Source organism: Vigna umbellata, chromosome 8 (assembly GCF_029865625.1).
Source record: "Vigna umbellata cultivar VRB3 chromosome 8, Vumbellata_1.0, whole genome shotgun sequence".
In the NCBI taxonomy this organism is placed as follows: Eukaryota; Viridiplantae; Streptophyta; class Magnoliopsida; order Fabales; family Fabaceae; genus Vigna; species Vigna umbellata.
Window position 1 is genome coordinate 9519412 of NC_142172.1, and position 17873 is coordinate 9537284.

The window sequence follows — 17873 nt, forward strand, 5'->3', positions numbered from 1 at the left end:
ATTGAGATATTAACTGTTACTGATCAGTTTTTTTTCTTTGATATCATTATCATTATTATTTTTTTCAAATGCATTAATGATCTTTTAACTGAATTTACAGGTCTGGAAAAAATGTGGGTGTAAGCAGTGGAAGTGACTTATCACTTCTTCTGCTAGCACTAACGTGTATTTCTGCAATTGCTAAACTTGGTCCATCAAAAGTTTCTTGTTCACAATTCTTTTCAATGATCACAGAAATAACCGGTAGTTTGATGGACATGCTAGTTGGTTTGATTCCTGTAAGTCAAGCTTATAATTCCATAAAAAACATTGGTCTGCATAGAGAGTTTCTTGTACATTTTGGTCCTCGGGCTTCATCATGTAGAGCTAAAGAGAAGTGGGGTTCAGAAGAGGTTGTTTTCTGGGTAAATCTTGCTCAGAGGCAGCTGCAACAAGCTATTGATAAGGAGAAAATATGGTCAAGATTGACAACATCGGAAAGTATTGAGGTTAGTTATCTTCAATTTCGAAGAGTGCTTGCTTTTGTCCACTCTAGAGAGGTCATGCTGGATTAAATGTCCAAGAATACTGAATTTAGAAAAAAATTATGGAAACTTGTGTTTTTGAGGCTCGGTTGAGTACAAACTTGAACAAACAGGAAGTTTCACCTTATGAGGATTCCTTCAATCAAAACACTAAAAGTTACAATCTCACATCTTAATTACCTTCTACAAATGTGAAATTCAACTTGTGTAACACTAAAACTGTCACATCATGAGCTATAATTTCTTATTCTGAAATTAATACACAAATAACTGCCTCATCTTAGTTATCAATCCCGGATTGTGGCAGAGTAGCCAACTCCAAGGGAGATAGGGGGATGACTTCTTTTCTAATATATTTCTGGCTTAAATATGTTCAGTCCCTCAAATATAGGTCATTTTTAGTTATACTAAAAATTGCTTTTGTTAGTCTCCAAATTTCAGAAAATGATCTTTTTGGTCCCTTGTCACTCACGGCATTACACTATTTGCTAGTGTGGCTAACAACATCCATGTCAACTGTACATTTATATAAATAAGGAGCTGATCCCATATAATCAAGAATATCTAGGTTATATGTGTATTATTAAGTACATTTTTATTTATTACTTAATAATATCTTTGTTATTAGAGGATATCACATATCTTTGAAAGTTAGTTTTTTAGTTCTCGCTAAAATATATTTTATTCCTAAAATTTTAGGTCAAATTTTATTTTAGTTCCCCAAATTTAAAAAGTATTTTTTTAGTCTTTCAAATGAAAAATCGACATTTTAAGTCTCTACTTGAGAAAAATAAAAAGGGAATACACACACATATACGTATTAAAGAGCTTGAAGAGCCTCCCTTAGGTTTTCATAGTTATATGGAAACTGATCTGATACAATAAAAGGAAGGAAAGAGTAAAAAACAAGTAAAGGGAAATCTAGGACCCTAGGCAGAGATAGGTACAAACCAAAATAACTTATAATAAAGCTTACTTAGGCTATTTTGAACCTATTCTAACATTGCCTCTCAAGTTAGAGCATACAAATTGTATGCACTAAGCTTGAAACAAATAAATTCAATTTGAGGCCCTCTCAACAATTTGGTTAATACATGAACAAGTTGATTATTGGATCTGTCAAATTTGGTACCAATCTCCTTTGATAACAACTTTTCTCTAATAAAATGACAATCCATCTATATGTATTTGATCCTATCATAGAACACAAGATTAGAAGCAATGTGACGAGCTTCTTGATTATCATCTTCATTTGTTGAATCTCACAAAATTTAATTCTTAGGGGAACTGTTTAACCCACTCAAGCTCACAAGTGGAAGATGCCATTGCCTTTTATCCAACTTCAACAATTGATTGAACAAGAAATAATATTCAGATTCAACTACATTTTGTTTCTTGCCTTTCCAAGTAATAATATCTCGAATGAAAAGTATAATGTCTTTCCATAGGGATGCAGCTCAATCAACATCATAATACCCAAATAGTTGGGTATTCCTTTTATCTTCATATAGTAGACCCTGTCTTGTCTTGGAGTGTTTTGAAGCTATCTTAGGACACGGATATAATCATCCAATGATCAATAAAAGGGATGTACATGAACTGATTCAAAGTTGTTAGAAAACATTGTTGGTCACTTAAACCTATTCATATAACAAAAAGGTTGACACAGATTATGAGTCAATTTTTTTTTTTGAATTTTCCATCCCTTAATTTTTTACATAAAGGAGTTGAATGAAACAAAATTTTCACATTTAGTCTTGAATTAGAGCTATTAATTAATTTATTTTTTAATTTGATTGGCTAAAATAAAATTTGACCTAAATTTGAGAGATTAAAAAATATTTTAGCCGAAAATTTGAAAATTGAATTTCCACATCAGTATTTTAGTTATACTTGTTATTGTTGATGTAGACATCGCTAGCCATGTCAGCAACAAGAATAATACCGTTAGTGCTGAGGGATCAAAAAGAACAATTTTTGAAATTCATGGACTAAAAAGTGCAACTTTTAATTTGGAGCACTAAAAGAAAAAGTAACCCAAACTTGAATGACTAAAACCACATTGAAGCCTATACTTCTTAATTTACATTAAATAATCAATGCCATATATATATGTGATCTATACTTTTCTTGGCCTTGATCAGAACATGAATTAACTGTGTTATTGCTAGAGAATGTTAGCGGTCAAACCCTGTGTTCTCATTTTGAAATTGCCTCCCTTGGGTGAAACTATCACTGCTCCATATGTAGCAAAACCGCATCAACAATATTTTTCTGCCTCATTATCTCCATATAAGATATGATACAACAATCTCTTCGATAATACATCGTGTACAGAAAAGGAAAGTAATCCTTAGATCGAAGATATGATACAGTAATCTCTTGAATAAAGTAAAGTAGGAAACATGGAAGGAATCTACAAATATCAATAAAAATCTATCGCATAATCATCAAAATGTTTCAAAAGAAAAAAAAAATCAGTGAATGGAATAAAAAAGGACCGAAGAGATGAGTTTAGTTGAATGTAACAAGTCCTCTTTCGTTCATGTTAGTGCTCATGTTAGTGCTTTGTTGCTATAAAAAGCTTGAATTGAAAGTTGGTTTAGTGCAGGTCTTGGAGAAGGATTTGGCTGTTTTTGGGTTCTTTATTGCTTTAGGCAGAAGTACAAGGTCATTTCTTTTGACAAACGGTTTTGAAACTCTGGATGATCCAATCGAAGATTTCATCAGGTACAACTTGTTTATATGTTTTCCCTGTTGTTAAAAAAGTATTTTTCTTATTGTTTTAGGAGTCTTATCATATTAGTGGCTTTTAGGGTTTAGGGTTTTGTGTGTTTGTATGTGTGTTTCTTTTTCTGTAGTGTCTTTTAGAGTACTAAACTAGTGCTTGGCTTAGATAATTAGAATAAGTAAGTGTTTTAGGTTAGTGACTTTATGCACCATATCACTGCAAGAGTATGTCTTCTTTCTTTTCCCATCAAATTCAAACTCAAATATTTATTATTAACTCTGTTTATGCTTTCTATGAATATTTATGTATTTCTTTTTTTTTTTCACGACTGTTTGGTGCAGGTATCTTATTGGAGGCAGTATTTTATACTACCCTCAGCTCTCATCAATTAGTTCATATCAATTTTATGTGGAGGTTAGTATTTATGGTCATTAAAGTTGGCAGACATGCTTAATCATTTAGTTATTTTAACTGCTAAAGGCCTGTTGACTGCGTAGGTAGTTTGTGAAGAGTTGGATTGGCTTCCTTTTTATCCTGGAATCACCAGTGTTTCAAAACAGTCTCATATGCATAGAAATAAACAAGAAGGTCCTCCAAATCCTGATGCAGTGCCCCAAGCTTTTGATGCTTGCTCTCATTGGATTCAGAGCTTTATTAAATACAGTACATGGCCAGAGAGCCCTTCAAATGTTAAAGCAGCTGAGTTTCTGTCAACGGGGTAACTTGAACCATGCTTTTTTATGGTTTGACAAAACACTACCAATTAAATAAATTCTTATGTGTTTTTTTCTTTTATTTTAGGCACAAGAAGCTGATGGAATGTATGGAAGAACTTGGGATGATTAGGTTAGCTATGAATGGAATTCTATATTTACTATATATTTTCACTCAAATAGTTGCATTCACATTCGTCAACACTGATATTTAGGCATCAAAACCATACATTGTTTTGGGGTAAAATAAAGACCAGGATATTAATCGATAGCTGAAAGCTGCATAAGAACAACTGAATGAAACCAGTGTAGTGACTGCATGTTACAATTGCATATGCTTTTGTTTTATAGTCTTGTCAAAATATTCACCAAGAATGTTTGAAAGGTTGTCATAGGTGCTTTGTTGTTTGTCTTTGTAACTGGTCAAATATGTATTTCATGTGCCATAGCTTTCATAGTAAAAACTTCATTTTTTCAATAAAATATCTGTTATCGCATTGCTAAATTTTATCCGCAAAGACCTCTTCTTTTAGAAAAGAATTTACTTTTATTTAAATTGGATAACCATAATCACATAAAAGGAGTTGAATTTATGATGAGAAAAGGGAAGAATTACTACTCTTATATTTAGTTTGGGAAAGAATATTGATGCTATAGTCAAGAAAGATGAGGTTAGTGATAACTCAAAAAGATGAGGTTAGTGCTAAACTTATAGGGTCGATTGCCACATGTACTCTAATAAGATCAAATGTGTTCTTATAACTCAGAATCCATAAAGTTCTTACAAAGAGAACTTAATTTTCTTTCAGAATTCATATATATGTCCCAACTTCTTACATAATGTTCATATCAATAAAGCTTAGATGGCAACGAGTGGTACATACCCGTCAAGACTCCACCTAGAAATAAATTCCCACTAGCACTTATCTTCCACTATAGTTCACCTAAGAATACTAAAAAACTGACCTAGACCATCCTAAAAGACATGAAATATTGAAATAAAAATAAATGCGAAAATTACATTAACAATGATGAAAAATTGGCTTAAGCAATTACTTAGCCCAACTACTTAAACTTCAGCCCCTCAATGCTTCTTCTAGATAATGCGTAATGCCAATTTCGCCTTGTCATGTTTTCTTCAAATTGGGCTCTAAGTTTTCATCAACATGTAGAAAATAGTATTAGATGATATACTTTTGTAGGTCTATCATGCAAATCAGTCCATCTTCTTTATTCTTTATATTCTAGCAAGTGAACGCTTAATTAAAAACATAACAAAATTTGCAAAAATACCCAAAATTATATTGACCAGTCTAGATTATATCATTCCCTCTTTCTTCAAGGTCATGAGTACACTTCCTCCAATATAAACATAACACTTGTAATAAAGATAGTCTTTTTATTAGTTTTCCATTATGGAGTAGAGTCTTTGCAATAAGTGAAGATGAAATGGAAAAGGTCAAGATCGAGTATAGAAGTAGAATACATAGTGATGACATTAGTGACTTGTGAGTTCATATGGCTAAAATAACTCCTACCTTATTTGTTACAACCAAGCAACGCTATACATTGCCTCTAATCTTGTCTTTCATTAGGACGAAACATATTGAGGATGATTGTCAGTTTAGAGACATCACCACTAGATTTGTCAACTCTAGTAAATAGTTGGTTGACATATTCACAAAATCTGTTAGAGGATTAAGGATCAAATATATTTGCCACAAGTTGGTCACATTAGTTTGTATGATCTAGCTTGAGAGGAAGTGTTATAATCATAGAAATAAGGAGTAAATCATATATAATCAAGAATATACATGTATTGTTAGGAACATTTTTACTTTTTTAGTATCTTATCTTTGTTATTAGTAGGTGTAACATCCCAAAAATACAGTATAAAACTATATAATAGAATAATCACATGTTAATAATACTACAGATCAGTCTTACATAAGATAGGATGTACGCTTATGGCCGAACGACTTTACAGAATAACTAGAAAGTTAAAACTGTACAATTACTCAATCCTGACCGAACGGTTTACAAAAGATCTATACCGAAAGGTCATACAAAAGAAAAAGGGAAAAGATGATCGAACGATCATCGTACAATTAAACTAAATACTGACCGAATGGTTCGACTGTTCGGTTTTAACTTCTACCTCGACTAAACTTTCTTTTTCCAGAGCTGCTGGAAGCAGCTCGTCTCCTTCTGCTCACATCCACATGGATGATCATTGCGACAGGACAACAACGGAACGTACAAAACAGACAAGACAGAAAAATAGGGTAAGCTTATGTAATTTAATTCATGTATCGACATATATTACACACAATCAATTAAATCAGATAAAATCATTAACTCTTTCATGCAAAGCCTAATACTAGACTCTGACTGTCCGGACTGTATGAATTCTATGTAGCTACGACGTTCGTGCACCCGGGTGATGTGGTAACTGGGAAACCCTCAACAGTTGCCACCCGAGGTTAGTTCCTATCTGTCCAAATTAACCATAAGGACTAGGATCTCCTGCCATTCCCATACATGACTTACCCTTCTCTACGTGAGAACGAGTAATCATGGAATATCAGGATGAACTGCCAGCTTAGCGTGCCCATATTCATACTTTACCAATTCCAATATTCATTCATGAGATATTCCTCTCCGATTCCAATATTCATTCATGAGATATTCCTCTCCGGAATACTCTTTCATAATCAAATACGTTTCATCCATATCGTACTCCATCATCTTTCAGTATTAAACCTCAACTGAACCAATTTGAACAAAGATCCCTTAGGATACCAAATACCGAACTAAATCTTCAACCCCGAACGAGACCGAACACTTGGAGTGAGACCGAGAGGTTTCTAGTCCAAAACGGATCAAAACCGAGAGAGTGACTATCGGGGTTGGGAAGAGACCGATTACAATAATATTTCACACGGACTAATAGAAGCGAATGATATTTACAAAGTGAGCCAATTTAATGAGCTGACTCATGAGCGTTTAGACCGAACACAGTAAAGCCTAGGCCGAGTACTAAGACTCTAGGCCGAAACCAATGGAGACAGACACTGTAAGACATCAAATGATAGTACTTAAAGGAATCATATGAAGGAACCGAATGCTATAAATACTTAGCTTTTTTATGAGTTGATCATCAACAAAATCGAATGCCAGTCTAAGACCGAGCACGGTGGAGAGAGAACATTGTTGAGTTTCGATGAACGCTCTTATTATCAAGATAGATTATAGAAAGGAGAACGAGCACTTGGTGTAAGACCTAACACTTAGTACGAGTACTTGGTGTAAGACCGAGCATTACATAGTACGAGCGCTTGATGTAAGACCGAGCACTACTTAATTTATAGAATAACGGCTTGATAAATATAAGATATCATTTAACTAATGTTCAAGGACGAACGAAATATACAATTACATATAGATATACTTTAATTTATAACAGAATACCAAGGAACGAATATCCTTGGTTGAACGCTTATATATATATATATACATATATATATATATATATATATATATATATATATATATTACTAAACGAAGACGCTCGGTCCTCAACTGGAATTCCATCCAAATGAAAGAATCCAGTTCCAACCGAGTCCACGAGAAAACCGAACGGTCAAAGACCTTCAGTGACGAACATCAATCTTCATATGGAATTACATACTCTTATTAATTCATTCCTCAGCATTTATCTTCATACAGCCAAAACATAGTAACAATCATACTTCATATTTCATCCAACAATCAATCAAGCATGCCAACATTCAAGAACGAGAATAAAATTCAAATTATATAAGCTTCCCTTACCTCTAACGTGACCGAACGCTCACAGGTATGATTACTGGTTCACCTCTACAAATCCTTCTACCCTCAACGCTCAACAAATCTCCAAAACTAAACCAAGTAAAAACCAAAATACTATCAAAACTACTCATTTTTAGAAGAGTGATCAACACATGAAACCAAAACTTAATTTGCATGTCCAGAAAACCACACGACTGAGTGAAGAGAAGAACTTACCAGCTCAGCTTCACAAACCGATCGGTTCAATCGAAAGCCCTTGACACCGAAAGAGTGGAAATGGTGCCTGAGTGATGATCGGAGGAAGAAACGATGAGAATCCTTAGAGAGAAGTAAGAGCTTTTTAGAGAGAAGGAGGAGAGAATGGAATTTTCAGAAATCTAGGGAAGAAGGGTGCATGTAGAAAGTGGCGTGAAATTTTAAAAACTTAGAGTTTTTCTTCCAACGTGAAAACCGAACGACTAATCAGCTGCTCACACCTGCCTTCCACCATCTGATTTTCAGATCCCCTTCCTTGACACATGTAATCCACTAAGACGGGTCTTTGAGTGGATTTTAATGGTTCTAATAGTAGGGATGACAACAGGTTTGGTTGGACATGAGTAATACCTATTCACTACTCGACCCATAACAAAAAATACCCATCACATTACCTATCGAATATCTATTTAAAAAATATCTGCCATAGGTTTTAAAAAATCCGTAGATATCCATGGATACTCATGAATATTTATAAAAATATATTTTATAAAATTTTAAAATAAAATTACAAAAGAATATAAAATTTAATATGAATTAAATTAAATATAAATTAAATTTTAAGTTTATTTAAATTTAACCTAATAAAATATAAATTAAATTTTAATTTACTTGGGGGATGTTGAAAATCAATGTGTTACCTACTGGTGTGCTTGTTTTTTGCACTGGGACCCACGTGCAAACAATGCCGATACCATGTGATGTTGAATTAATTTGCTTGTATGGGGAAACAGTTTTTTTGAAGGTAGTTTATACAATGTATTTTATATTTTATAGCGTTACTAGAATTCCTGGAATTGTGAAACTAAACTTTTGTAGAGATTTTTATTCCAAAGATTGTATCACTTATACTTTTGTAAATTGTAATGCAGGGAAAACGCCCTGGAGGCTGAAGCCACTAAAATAGATCATGGACATAGATCTCTTGACGAGGTTTGATTCCCACTTTCAAAATTTGAATTTGATCCAAGTGCCGCTTTCAAGTTAATAATATGCGTCACTTAGTCTATGAAGAGTCTATATATAATATAGATGTTCTGGAACCGCTTAGTCTGTTAAGATTTTGTAGATAGATAGTTATTCTGTAGAGCCTAAGTACTGTACAATCAATCAGTTTCACTAAAGAAATTGTACTCTTTCTCTCTTCCTCACAGTATTTAGTCTTTCTTCATTTGTATTTTCAGAACTTCATTGTATAAATTGAAACTTCATCTTCCCTACGAGGTTATGGTCGGATAGGATAAGAAACTAAGTCCTATTGACTTGAGGAGTATAGAGTGACAAATATGTTTTCCTAATTGACATAAAGCACAATTAATGACTTAAGGGCAGAAACACTAAGAACTAAAAGTACAAATTTTCTAGGATAGGGTGACCAAGGCATTAATGAGAAAGTTTAGCATAGCAACGAAGACAACCAACGGATGGTGATAGCCAATACAATCCCCAATACTCATGTCCCAGTCCTATCGTTTGTCCATCCATCCTATTCTAGAACAAAATAGTTGTTATAAATATACAAAATAATGTAGTGATCCTATGTAATCAGGAATGTTGTTATAATTATAGATATAAGAAGCTGAACCTATATAATCAAGAATATTGATATAATTATAGAAATAAAGAACTAATCCTATATAATCAGGAATATCTAGATTACATCCGTATTGTTAGAATCTTTTTTATATATTCTTGAATCATATCTTTGTTATTAGAGGATGTTAGGAAGTTACGTGTATATGAGAGGAGAAAGAGAAGTAATTAGAAGTTAGTTAGCCTAACTGCGATAACAGTTAGGAAAGGCGGGATGGGTAGTATAAAAGGGTGAATAATTGAATAGAGACGAGGGGGGGTTGTTTTGTGAGTTGTACAGGAAGAGGAAGCGTGACTCCTGTAGGGGGGAGGTTAAGCTCTCTAGCTGTATCCAGGCATTGTACTCGTGTTTGTGGATAATACAACGACAGTTATACAGAAGTTCCTGGTGTGTTTAGTGTGCGTTTACCTTAGGTTCTTGAATTAGGAACCTAACATTTGGTTCGACCTTAAACCAATAACTCGCACTACCTTCCATGCTAATGTAGGCAAGTTCCACCTTGTCATCCTCCGCTACCTTCTGGATGTCGAAGAAACGTTTTGCCCAATTAATCCAACTGTGCGGCTCCATTCCCTCAAACGCCGATAGGTCCACCCGTTTCTGCCAATTATGTTGGAAGCTACCTTGATCACATTTCTCTTGATTATCGTTCACTGAATTACTGCTTCCGTCAGACCTTCCATCTTGATTGTTCGCTCCTCCTCCCATGAGTCGCATCATCTACTGCATGTCCTGTCGTATCGCAACGGTTTCCGCCTTAATCCCTTCTACAATAATTTCAAGGGTCTCCAACCTTCCCTCCGTTTTGCTCGCCATCTCCGTCAACCCCTCTCTCGATCCGGCAGGTCGGACCAGCGGCATTCCGACTACAGCTGCCAGAAAATGCACGTATACATGCAGTCTTTCATGTGTCACAACTTAAAAAAGCAATGGGAACAAAGAAGGTTGAGAAGGACCTACCAGCTGAGCTACAAGCAGAGGGGCCTACATATTGGCCAGTGGGAGTGTTGGGGACGAGGCAACGACAACAAGGGAATGAGAAAATACAACAGATCCTGGTTCAGTGGCAGGAGGGTGGCAGCGAAAGAGCTACGTGGGAAGACGTGTTGACTATCCAAGATCAGTATCCTGATTTTAATTTCAACCTTGAGGACAAGGTTGCTGAAGAAGGGGAGGTTAATGTTAGGAAGTTACGTGTATATGAGAGGAGAAAGAGAAGTAATTAGAAGTTAGTTAGCCTAACTGCGATAACAGTTAGGAAAGGCGGGATGGGTAGTATAAAAGGGTGAATAATTGAATAGAGACGAGGGGGGGGGGGTTGTTTTGTGAGCTGTACAGGAAGCGTGACTCCTGTAGGGGGAGGTTAAGCTCTCTAGTTGTATTCAAAATTGTATTTGTGTTTGTGGATAATACAACGAGAGTTATACAGAAGTTTCTGGTGTGGTTAAGCTCTCTAGTTGTATTCAAAATTGTATTCGTGTTTGTGGATAATACAACGAGAGTTATACAGAAGTTTCTGGTGTGTTTAGTGTGCGTTTACCTTAGGTTCTTGAAATAGGAACCTTACAAAGGATATCAAATCTCTTCTTTTTATTGTATTGAATCCTTTTTTCCAATATAAATAGAGTACCTGTGCTGTGTTATAAACACAGTTTCAACTCAATGTTTCTCTCTTCTCTAGAGTTTAACAATTATTAACAAACAACACAAAAAAGTGAAGAGAACAGCTGAGTTTGCTAATAAAAATTAAATTAAATGGACTACTAGGGACAAACAAAACAGAGTGTAAAAGGAGTTTATGAAGTAGGTGGTATTGATCAATGCCGTGAACTTTTATGTATGAGTCATTTGTGAGGGTAATAGAAGGCAACGAATCTGAGAAGGACAACTCAGAGAAAAATCATTGGTTACCATTCATATGATCAAAGATACTAAAGTCAAATATCTAGTCTCTAAGAGAGAAGGACTGTGAGACAAAGGCTAAAGGATTACCAGATGAGTCACAGCACTAACAAGCAAGGCAAAATATCCATGGTTGGGTGGTGCCGTGTACAATGAGGCCAATTAGGCCATGACCTTATGTCCCGCCATTTTTAATTGTTTCTATATAAATATGGTATATATATATTTTATAGTATATAATATATATTATTTATGACTGATGGGATATTCATTATTATAATAGGAAGCTAACTATAACTGATTCCTTTTAACAGTTATGATTGATTAATTTGATTTTAGTTTATCATAAAATTAGATAACCTTAATAAATATTAGATATTTTGATTAGGTTCTTACTATTAAACTTACAACTTATGACTATAACTATATATCAAAATTTATTGAATCTTTAAAATTTAGTTTTGAATGAACCAGATATGTCTTAGAAATACTTAGATCCTTTAAGACATGCTCTTCTTTTCAGAAGAAGGCTGAAAATATCTTTGCTAATGATTTTAGTGTCTCTTCGATGTAGGAAAAACATCGAAGATTTTTAGGCTGAAAATATCTTTAAGCCCTAGCCTCCCTCAAACATACCAACTATTTATTATCTCTCATGTAGGAAAAACTTGGGTATTATAGAAGAAATGAAGAGATTCCTTGTGGCTGACTCATTGGAGGATGTCAACAAAAAACTTGATAAGTTTTACATGGTTTTGATTTTGAGAAGTTTACATTTAGATTTTAATTGTGTATTCGATCAAATTCTGGCTAGTGATTAAATACCTTAGGTGGAGAGCTTAATCATTAGATTTCTTGTGCCTACCTCAATAAAAGATGAAACTTTAGTTTAAGTTGTTGAAACTTTGGCAATGGCAATACCTAGTGGAAGAGATGGTAGGAAGCAAGGATGTGGTGGTCGAATTGGACGTCTTCAAGTGATATTCCAAATGGATGAGGAACAAACTCTTAAGTATCACTACTTTGAAGGGAAAAATATGTCATCAATCATCAATTGTTGCCACCTGAAATAAGATAAAACTTCACTTGGAGAATTAGCAACAAGAATAGTGTTTGGTGGAAAGTCAATGATAATTGAGGTTAATATAATGGGGGTAGAATGTATACCTTTTCAAATGGCAATAGACTTGTCATTTTTAGAGGAGGCCGGAGATAATGTTGGGAAAGGATCATTCATGACCTGTACTTTGTCATTATTCGTTGAAGAATAGTCTTGCCCTAGGATGAAGTAGGTCATGGGTTGTGTTTATATACTTGAAGATGTGGTGGAAAAGCATCACGAGGTGGGAAAGTGACTGCATATGTCTTCATTAGTATACTATGTGACAAACATAGAGAGAGACATCAACAAAAACTGAGTACTGATTAAGATTAGGAGAAAACCACAAATACCCTTTTTGAGAATGATGATATCCATCGAAGATACATTTGAACCCTAAGTGAAATTTATCTTCACAAGGTGTTATTAGGTTATGTGTAAAACATGTGATACCAAAAAATGTGGAAGAAGATTATAATGAGGGAAATGAAGAAAAATAGAGTGGGTACATGATCATTAAGAATGGATGATGACATCTGGCTAAGGAGACAACATGCTATTAGGACAACATCTCCCAAAACCTGCGAGGAACATGACTGTGAAAAACTGTCCGAGTAATTTCAGTAACATGTTTGTTTTCAGGTTATGTTTGTTGTTAGGTTCATCTACTCCATTTTGTTGATATGAGGATGTCAAGTTTGATGAAAAATATCATTGGATGTCATGAACTCTTAGAATTTGAGACATGTTCATAAGCATTATCACTAAGATTTAGTTAGATTTCAATAGAAAAAGTTCAAACTTGGCACCACCTTCTACAATTTGTCAACTTGGAATGTCCTAATTGTACATGAATTATCATTGGAGAGATTGTAGATGCACGTATTGATGGTGGAGAGAGATGGTAAAGGTCATGTAATCTGACGCTAATCGTCTTGCTCGATGTCCCATCTTGTGGAATAACATTGATTGTTGAACACTGAAGGTCTGAGGTGCAGCTTGTGGATATTCTAACAAAAGCTTTGAAATATGAAAGGTTCAAATATCTCAGAACAAATTGGTGTGGTTGATGCTTTTGGTTTGAGGAGGAGAATTAGTTAGTCAAACCAAAAATACTGTATTCAGTTTTCTGTTATTTGTTTAGTATGTTATCTTTGTATAAAACCTGTTCCGTATTTTCATTCTAAGGTTAATGAGAAGTATCATACAGTTCAGTTTCATTTGCAGTTTCAAGTTATTTCTCGTTGTTGCATTAGATTCAACAATTTTTTAGTAATGGTGAAGATAATGTCATTGGATTGGGTCAATTAGGAAATAGAAAGTAAATAAATAGGCAATTAGAGACATATAGAACAAGGTCAACAGTAAGATATGGGAGGGAAAGTAAATAAATAGGAAATTAGAGACATAAAGAACAAGGTCAACAGTAAGATATGGGAGGGAAAGTAAATAAATAGGCAATTAGAGACATAAAGAACAAGGTCAACAATAAGATATGGGAGGGGTTGGTTAGTGCATGCCGCAACCTTGTATTGTGAACCATTGGCAGCAGTGATAGAAGACAAATTGTCAGTAGTAAAGTAAAAGGATATATACATGATTGGTTGCACTAAAGTCAATGACCCAAGGACCTAGAGAAGGAGATAGAGAGAGATGAGCAAATGCTTTACTGGTGTGTGCCATCAAGGCAATGTTACTAATGGAATGGTGAGTCTTGTACCATTTCATAAAGTCTATATGTTACTGGAGTCATATGAGGATGACAACTTATAATGTAGGAGCAACAACTGACTTAACAATAGAAATTTGGACAAACTTGAGCTAACAAGGGGGTTTCCCATATAGCTTCCAACACTATAAATGATAAGTCCAGTGTGTTGACAAAGCTCACATTTTGAATGATTTTTAGAATTATATGTGCAAAAGTGTTGAGAACTATTGCTGTGTGATTCAAATGTAATATTGTTCCCTTCAAACAATATGTGTCTTCGTGCTTATCTTTGGAGGAATACCATGGAACAAAAACATTGCGAAAGTCAAAGTAAGGTTTACTAGTGATCCCAAAATCTGATAATGTATAACAACGTACCTTGTAGCAATCTATGCAACGCCAAAGTCATAAAAATGTACTATGGTTTTCTAGTTTCTTTTATACATTTGTATATGGTGGTAGAAGCCATTATATCATATAAGGTAGCACAACCCACCCAAGATAAGCAGACATAGGGCCCAAAAATGTTATGAAGCAAGAGGAAGTATCAAGAGATCTTGGCACACACTGTACTGACGTTGTTGATTTGTATAAAGGGAATGTGCCTTACTCCAAATTGATGCACATGTCAAATGGGGATGGAAAATAGGTTTAAGTGAGGTGTGGAAAATGGATTTAATAATACTACAAACTTGAGAATCAATCATTATACATTGTTCGCGTAGCTTTGCAAGAATAGATTTAACAATTGTAGTGAGATGGAATTTGTGGCTCATCCCACTTAACCAGAACCCAGTTTTGGAAGCCTAATTTTAACAGTTTGACTCATCCATCTTCTCAATACTAACAATATGGTTAGAATAGATGAGAGAATCTGTTCTGGGTGTTAGAAGACATTCTTGAAATCTGTAAAAAAGATGAAATAATCACTGGAGAGAAAAACTCAGATTACACCGTGAAATGATGTCTGATGGAGCCACAACCACCTGTGTTATAGGTTGCCTAGAGGCAGGTGCCATTGCCAGCTTTGCCATTCATGGGCAAGAGTTGCAGATTTGTCATGACTGACATTTGTGTTAGTGTGTAGATTGTTGTTGGGTAATCTTGGCCTTGTGGTTGCCCAAAAAGTTGCCGGAGATATCACTAGAATAATGAGTGACTGGAAAAAAGTGTTTGCAAGAAGCTTTTCATAGGAGACGGTAACCATTGGGCCAACATGGCAGGAGACTCTACATACCATGTTGAACTGTAGAAAATAGAGACAATAAGATGAAACTGTGTTTCTGAAACAAAACAGGTGCTCTATTTATATTGGAAAATAGTTTCCTCTAGTTATAAAGATACAGTGATACAATAATAAATAAAATTTTTTCTAATAATAATACATATATAATTTATACTTTTTATTATAAAAGATGTGAGGCTTTTTCTATAATTATAACATAGAAATGTTCTCTTATATAGTATAATACAAGATAATCTAAAAAGGAAAATTAAATTATTTTTAATCATTGTACCTGTTGTAAACAGAAGTAGGATGCTGGAATTAATAATTCTCTCGTTCATTCTTTTGAAACAATACATAGGTGTTTAAAAAGAAACAAACCATTGTCTAATTAAGGTAAAAATCTCCTGAAATAAAGTCTCTAAATCAGGAGATATGTACCCAATAATACCTAATCTTAATAAAAAGAAATCTGCCCAATAATTACTAATTCTAATCCCTTAATTTTAGGGATTACATATAATTGCGGGATTACACATAATTTCTATATTAATTGTGTAATAAATTCACATATTCTGACACCCCCCTCAAGCTGAGGAATAGATATTGGTCATTCCGAGCTTGCTTATAAGATCTTGGAAGATAGGGCTATTGAGACCTTTTGTTAACACATCAGCTGCTTATAAGATCTTGGAAGATAGGGCTATTGAGACCTTTTGTTAACACATAAGCTACTTGTTGCCTAGATGGGACATATGCCATGCATATTAAACCTTCGTCTACTTTTTCTTTGATGAAGTGTCTATCTATTTCAACGTGTTGTTCGGTCATGTTGAACCTGATTATGTGCAATTTTTGTTGCTGATTTATTATCACAGTACAGTTTCATGGGACCCTTCAAATCAACTTTCAAATCATCCAAAATAATTTTATCCATAATAATTCACATACCGAAGGTGAGACTCCTTTGGTTCATGCATAAATTGACTTCTTACACTTACCGAATGAGCAATATCTGGTTGGGTATGTGCCAAATATATTAATTTTTTGAATAGCCTCTGGTACATCCTTTTTTCTACTTCTGGTTCATCTCCAGATTTACTCAGCTTGTGATTGGGGTCCATTGGACTGGTTGTGGGTCTGCATCCAATAGTCTTTGTCTCAGCCAACAAATCGGTTATGTATTTTTGTTGGGATATAAAGATTCCATGGTAGAGTATGCTACTTCAATTCCTAGAAAATATTTCAGTTTTCCAAGCTCTTTGAGATCAAATTCTTAGACTAGTCTTTGTTTCAATTTTTGCTTTTCTTTTTCATCATTCCTAGTTACTATAATATCATCCACATACACCAAAAGAATTGTTACCTTCCCCTTTTCTGAATGTTTTACGACCAATGTGTGGTCTCCTTGGCTTTGTTTGTAGCCAAATCCCATCATCACTTTTGAGAACCTCCCAAACCATTTTCTAGGAGATTGTTTCAGTCCATACAGTGCCTTCTTAAGTCTGCACACCTTATTTTGTCTATCTCCTTCAACCCCCTCTGGGATATTCATGTAGATTTCTTCCTCTAGGTCTCCATGAAGAAAGACATTTTTAAGATCATACTGTAGTAGTTTCCAATCAAAATGAGCAGCTAAGAATTCATTTTAGCAACTGGTACAAACGTCTCTTCATAGTCTATTCCATATGCTTGAGTGTATCCTTTGGCCACCAATCTTGCTTTGTATCGTTCAAGTGAGTCATCAACATTATATTTTACTGTGAATATCCACTTACAGTCAACAATTTTCTTTTCTTTGGGTTTATCCACAATTTCCCAAGTGTTATTCTTCTCTAGTGCTGTCATTTCCACTTGCATAGCATATCTCCATTCTTTCTTTGCTAGTGCTTCAATAATATTATTTGGTATAACCACAAAATTCAAGTTTACAATAAAGCTTTTATGGTTAGTTGATATCATAAGAAACATAATTTGTAAGAGGATAAAGAGGTTTTTTAGTGCAATTTCTAGTACCTATTCGGCTGGCTATTGGAAGGTCAATCTTATTTTCTAGTTCAGGTATTTCTTCATTTTCTGGTGAAGAACTTGGATTGGATTCATGGGCTTGCATCACCTCTGGAATTTTCTTTCTCCTGGTGTAAACCTTGTTAAATCTCGGAGGATTGTCAACTTCTATTCCAGTTGCTTCAATGGGGATATCTGTATCCATTTCAGCTTCTGATCCTCGTCCAGAATTATGTTGTATAGTTGGAGGCTCAAATCTGTTGGTTGTGATATATGGTAGA

General features: G+C 34.5%; 1 protein-coding gene across 3 annotated transcripts in view; it reads left to right on the forward strand.

The window, feature by feature from the left end:
• Positions 1-17873, forward strand: part of LOC124822354 (LETM1-like protein) — a 34812-nt gene that overhangs the window by 3849 nt on the left and 13090 nt on the right. For all 3 annotated transcript variants that reach the window (XM_088096773.1, XM_088096771.1, XM_088096772.1), the window contains exons 5-10: positions 101-488; positions 3136-3254; positions 3597-3669; positions 3753-3973; positions 4057-4101; positions 8927-8987. In XM_088096773.1, coding sequence (XP_087952899.1) covers positions 101-488; positions 3136-3254; positions 3597-3669; positions 3753-3973; positions 4057-4101; positions 8927-8987 — 907 coding nt within the window. The remainder of the gene's footprint in view (positions 1-100; positions 489-3135; positions 3255-3596; positions 3670-3752; positions 3974-4056; positions 4102-8926; positions 8988-17873) is intronic.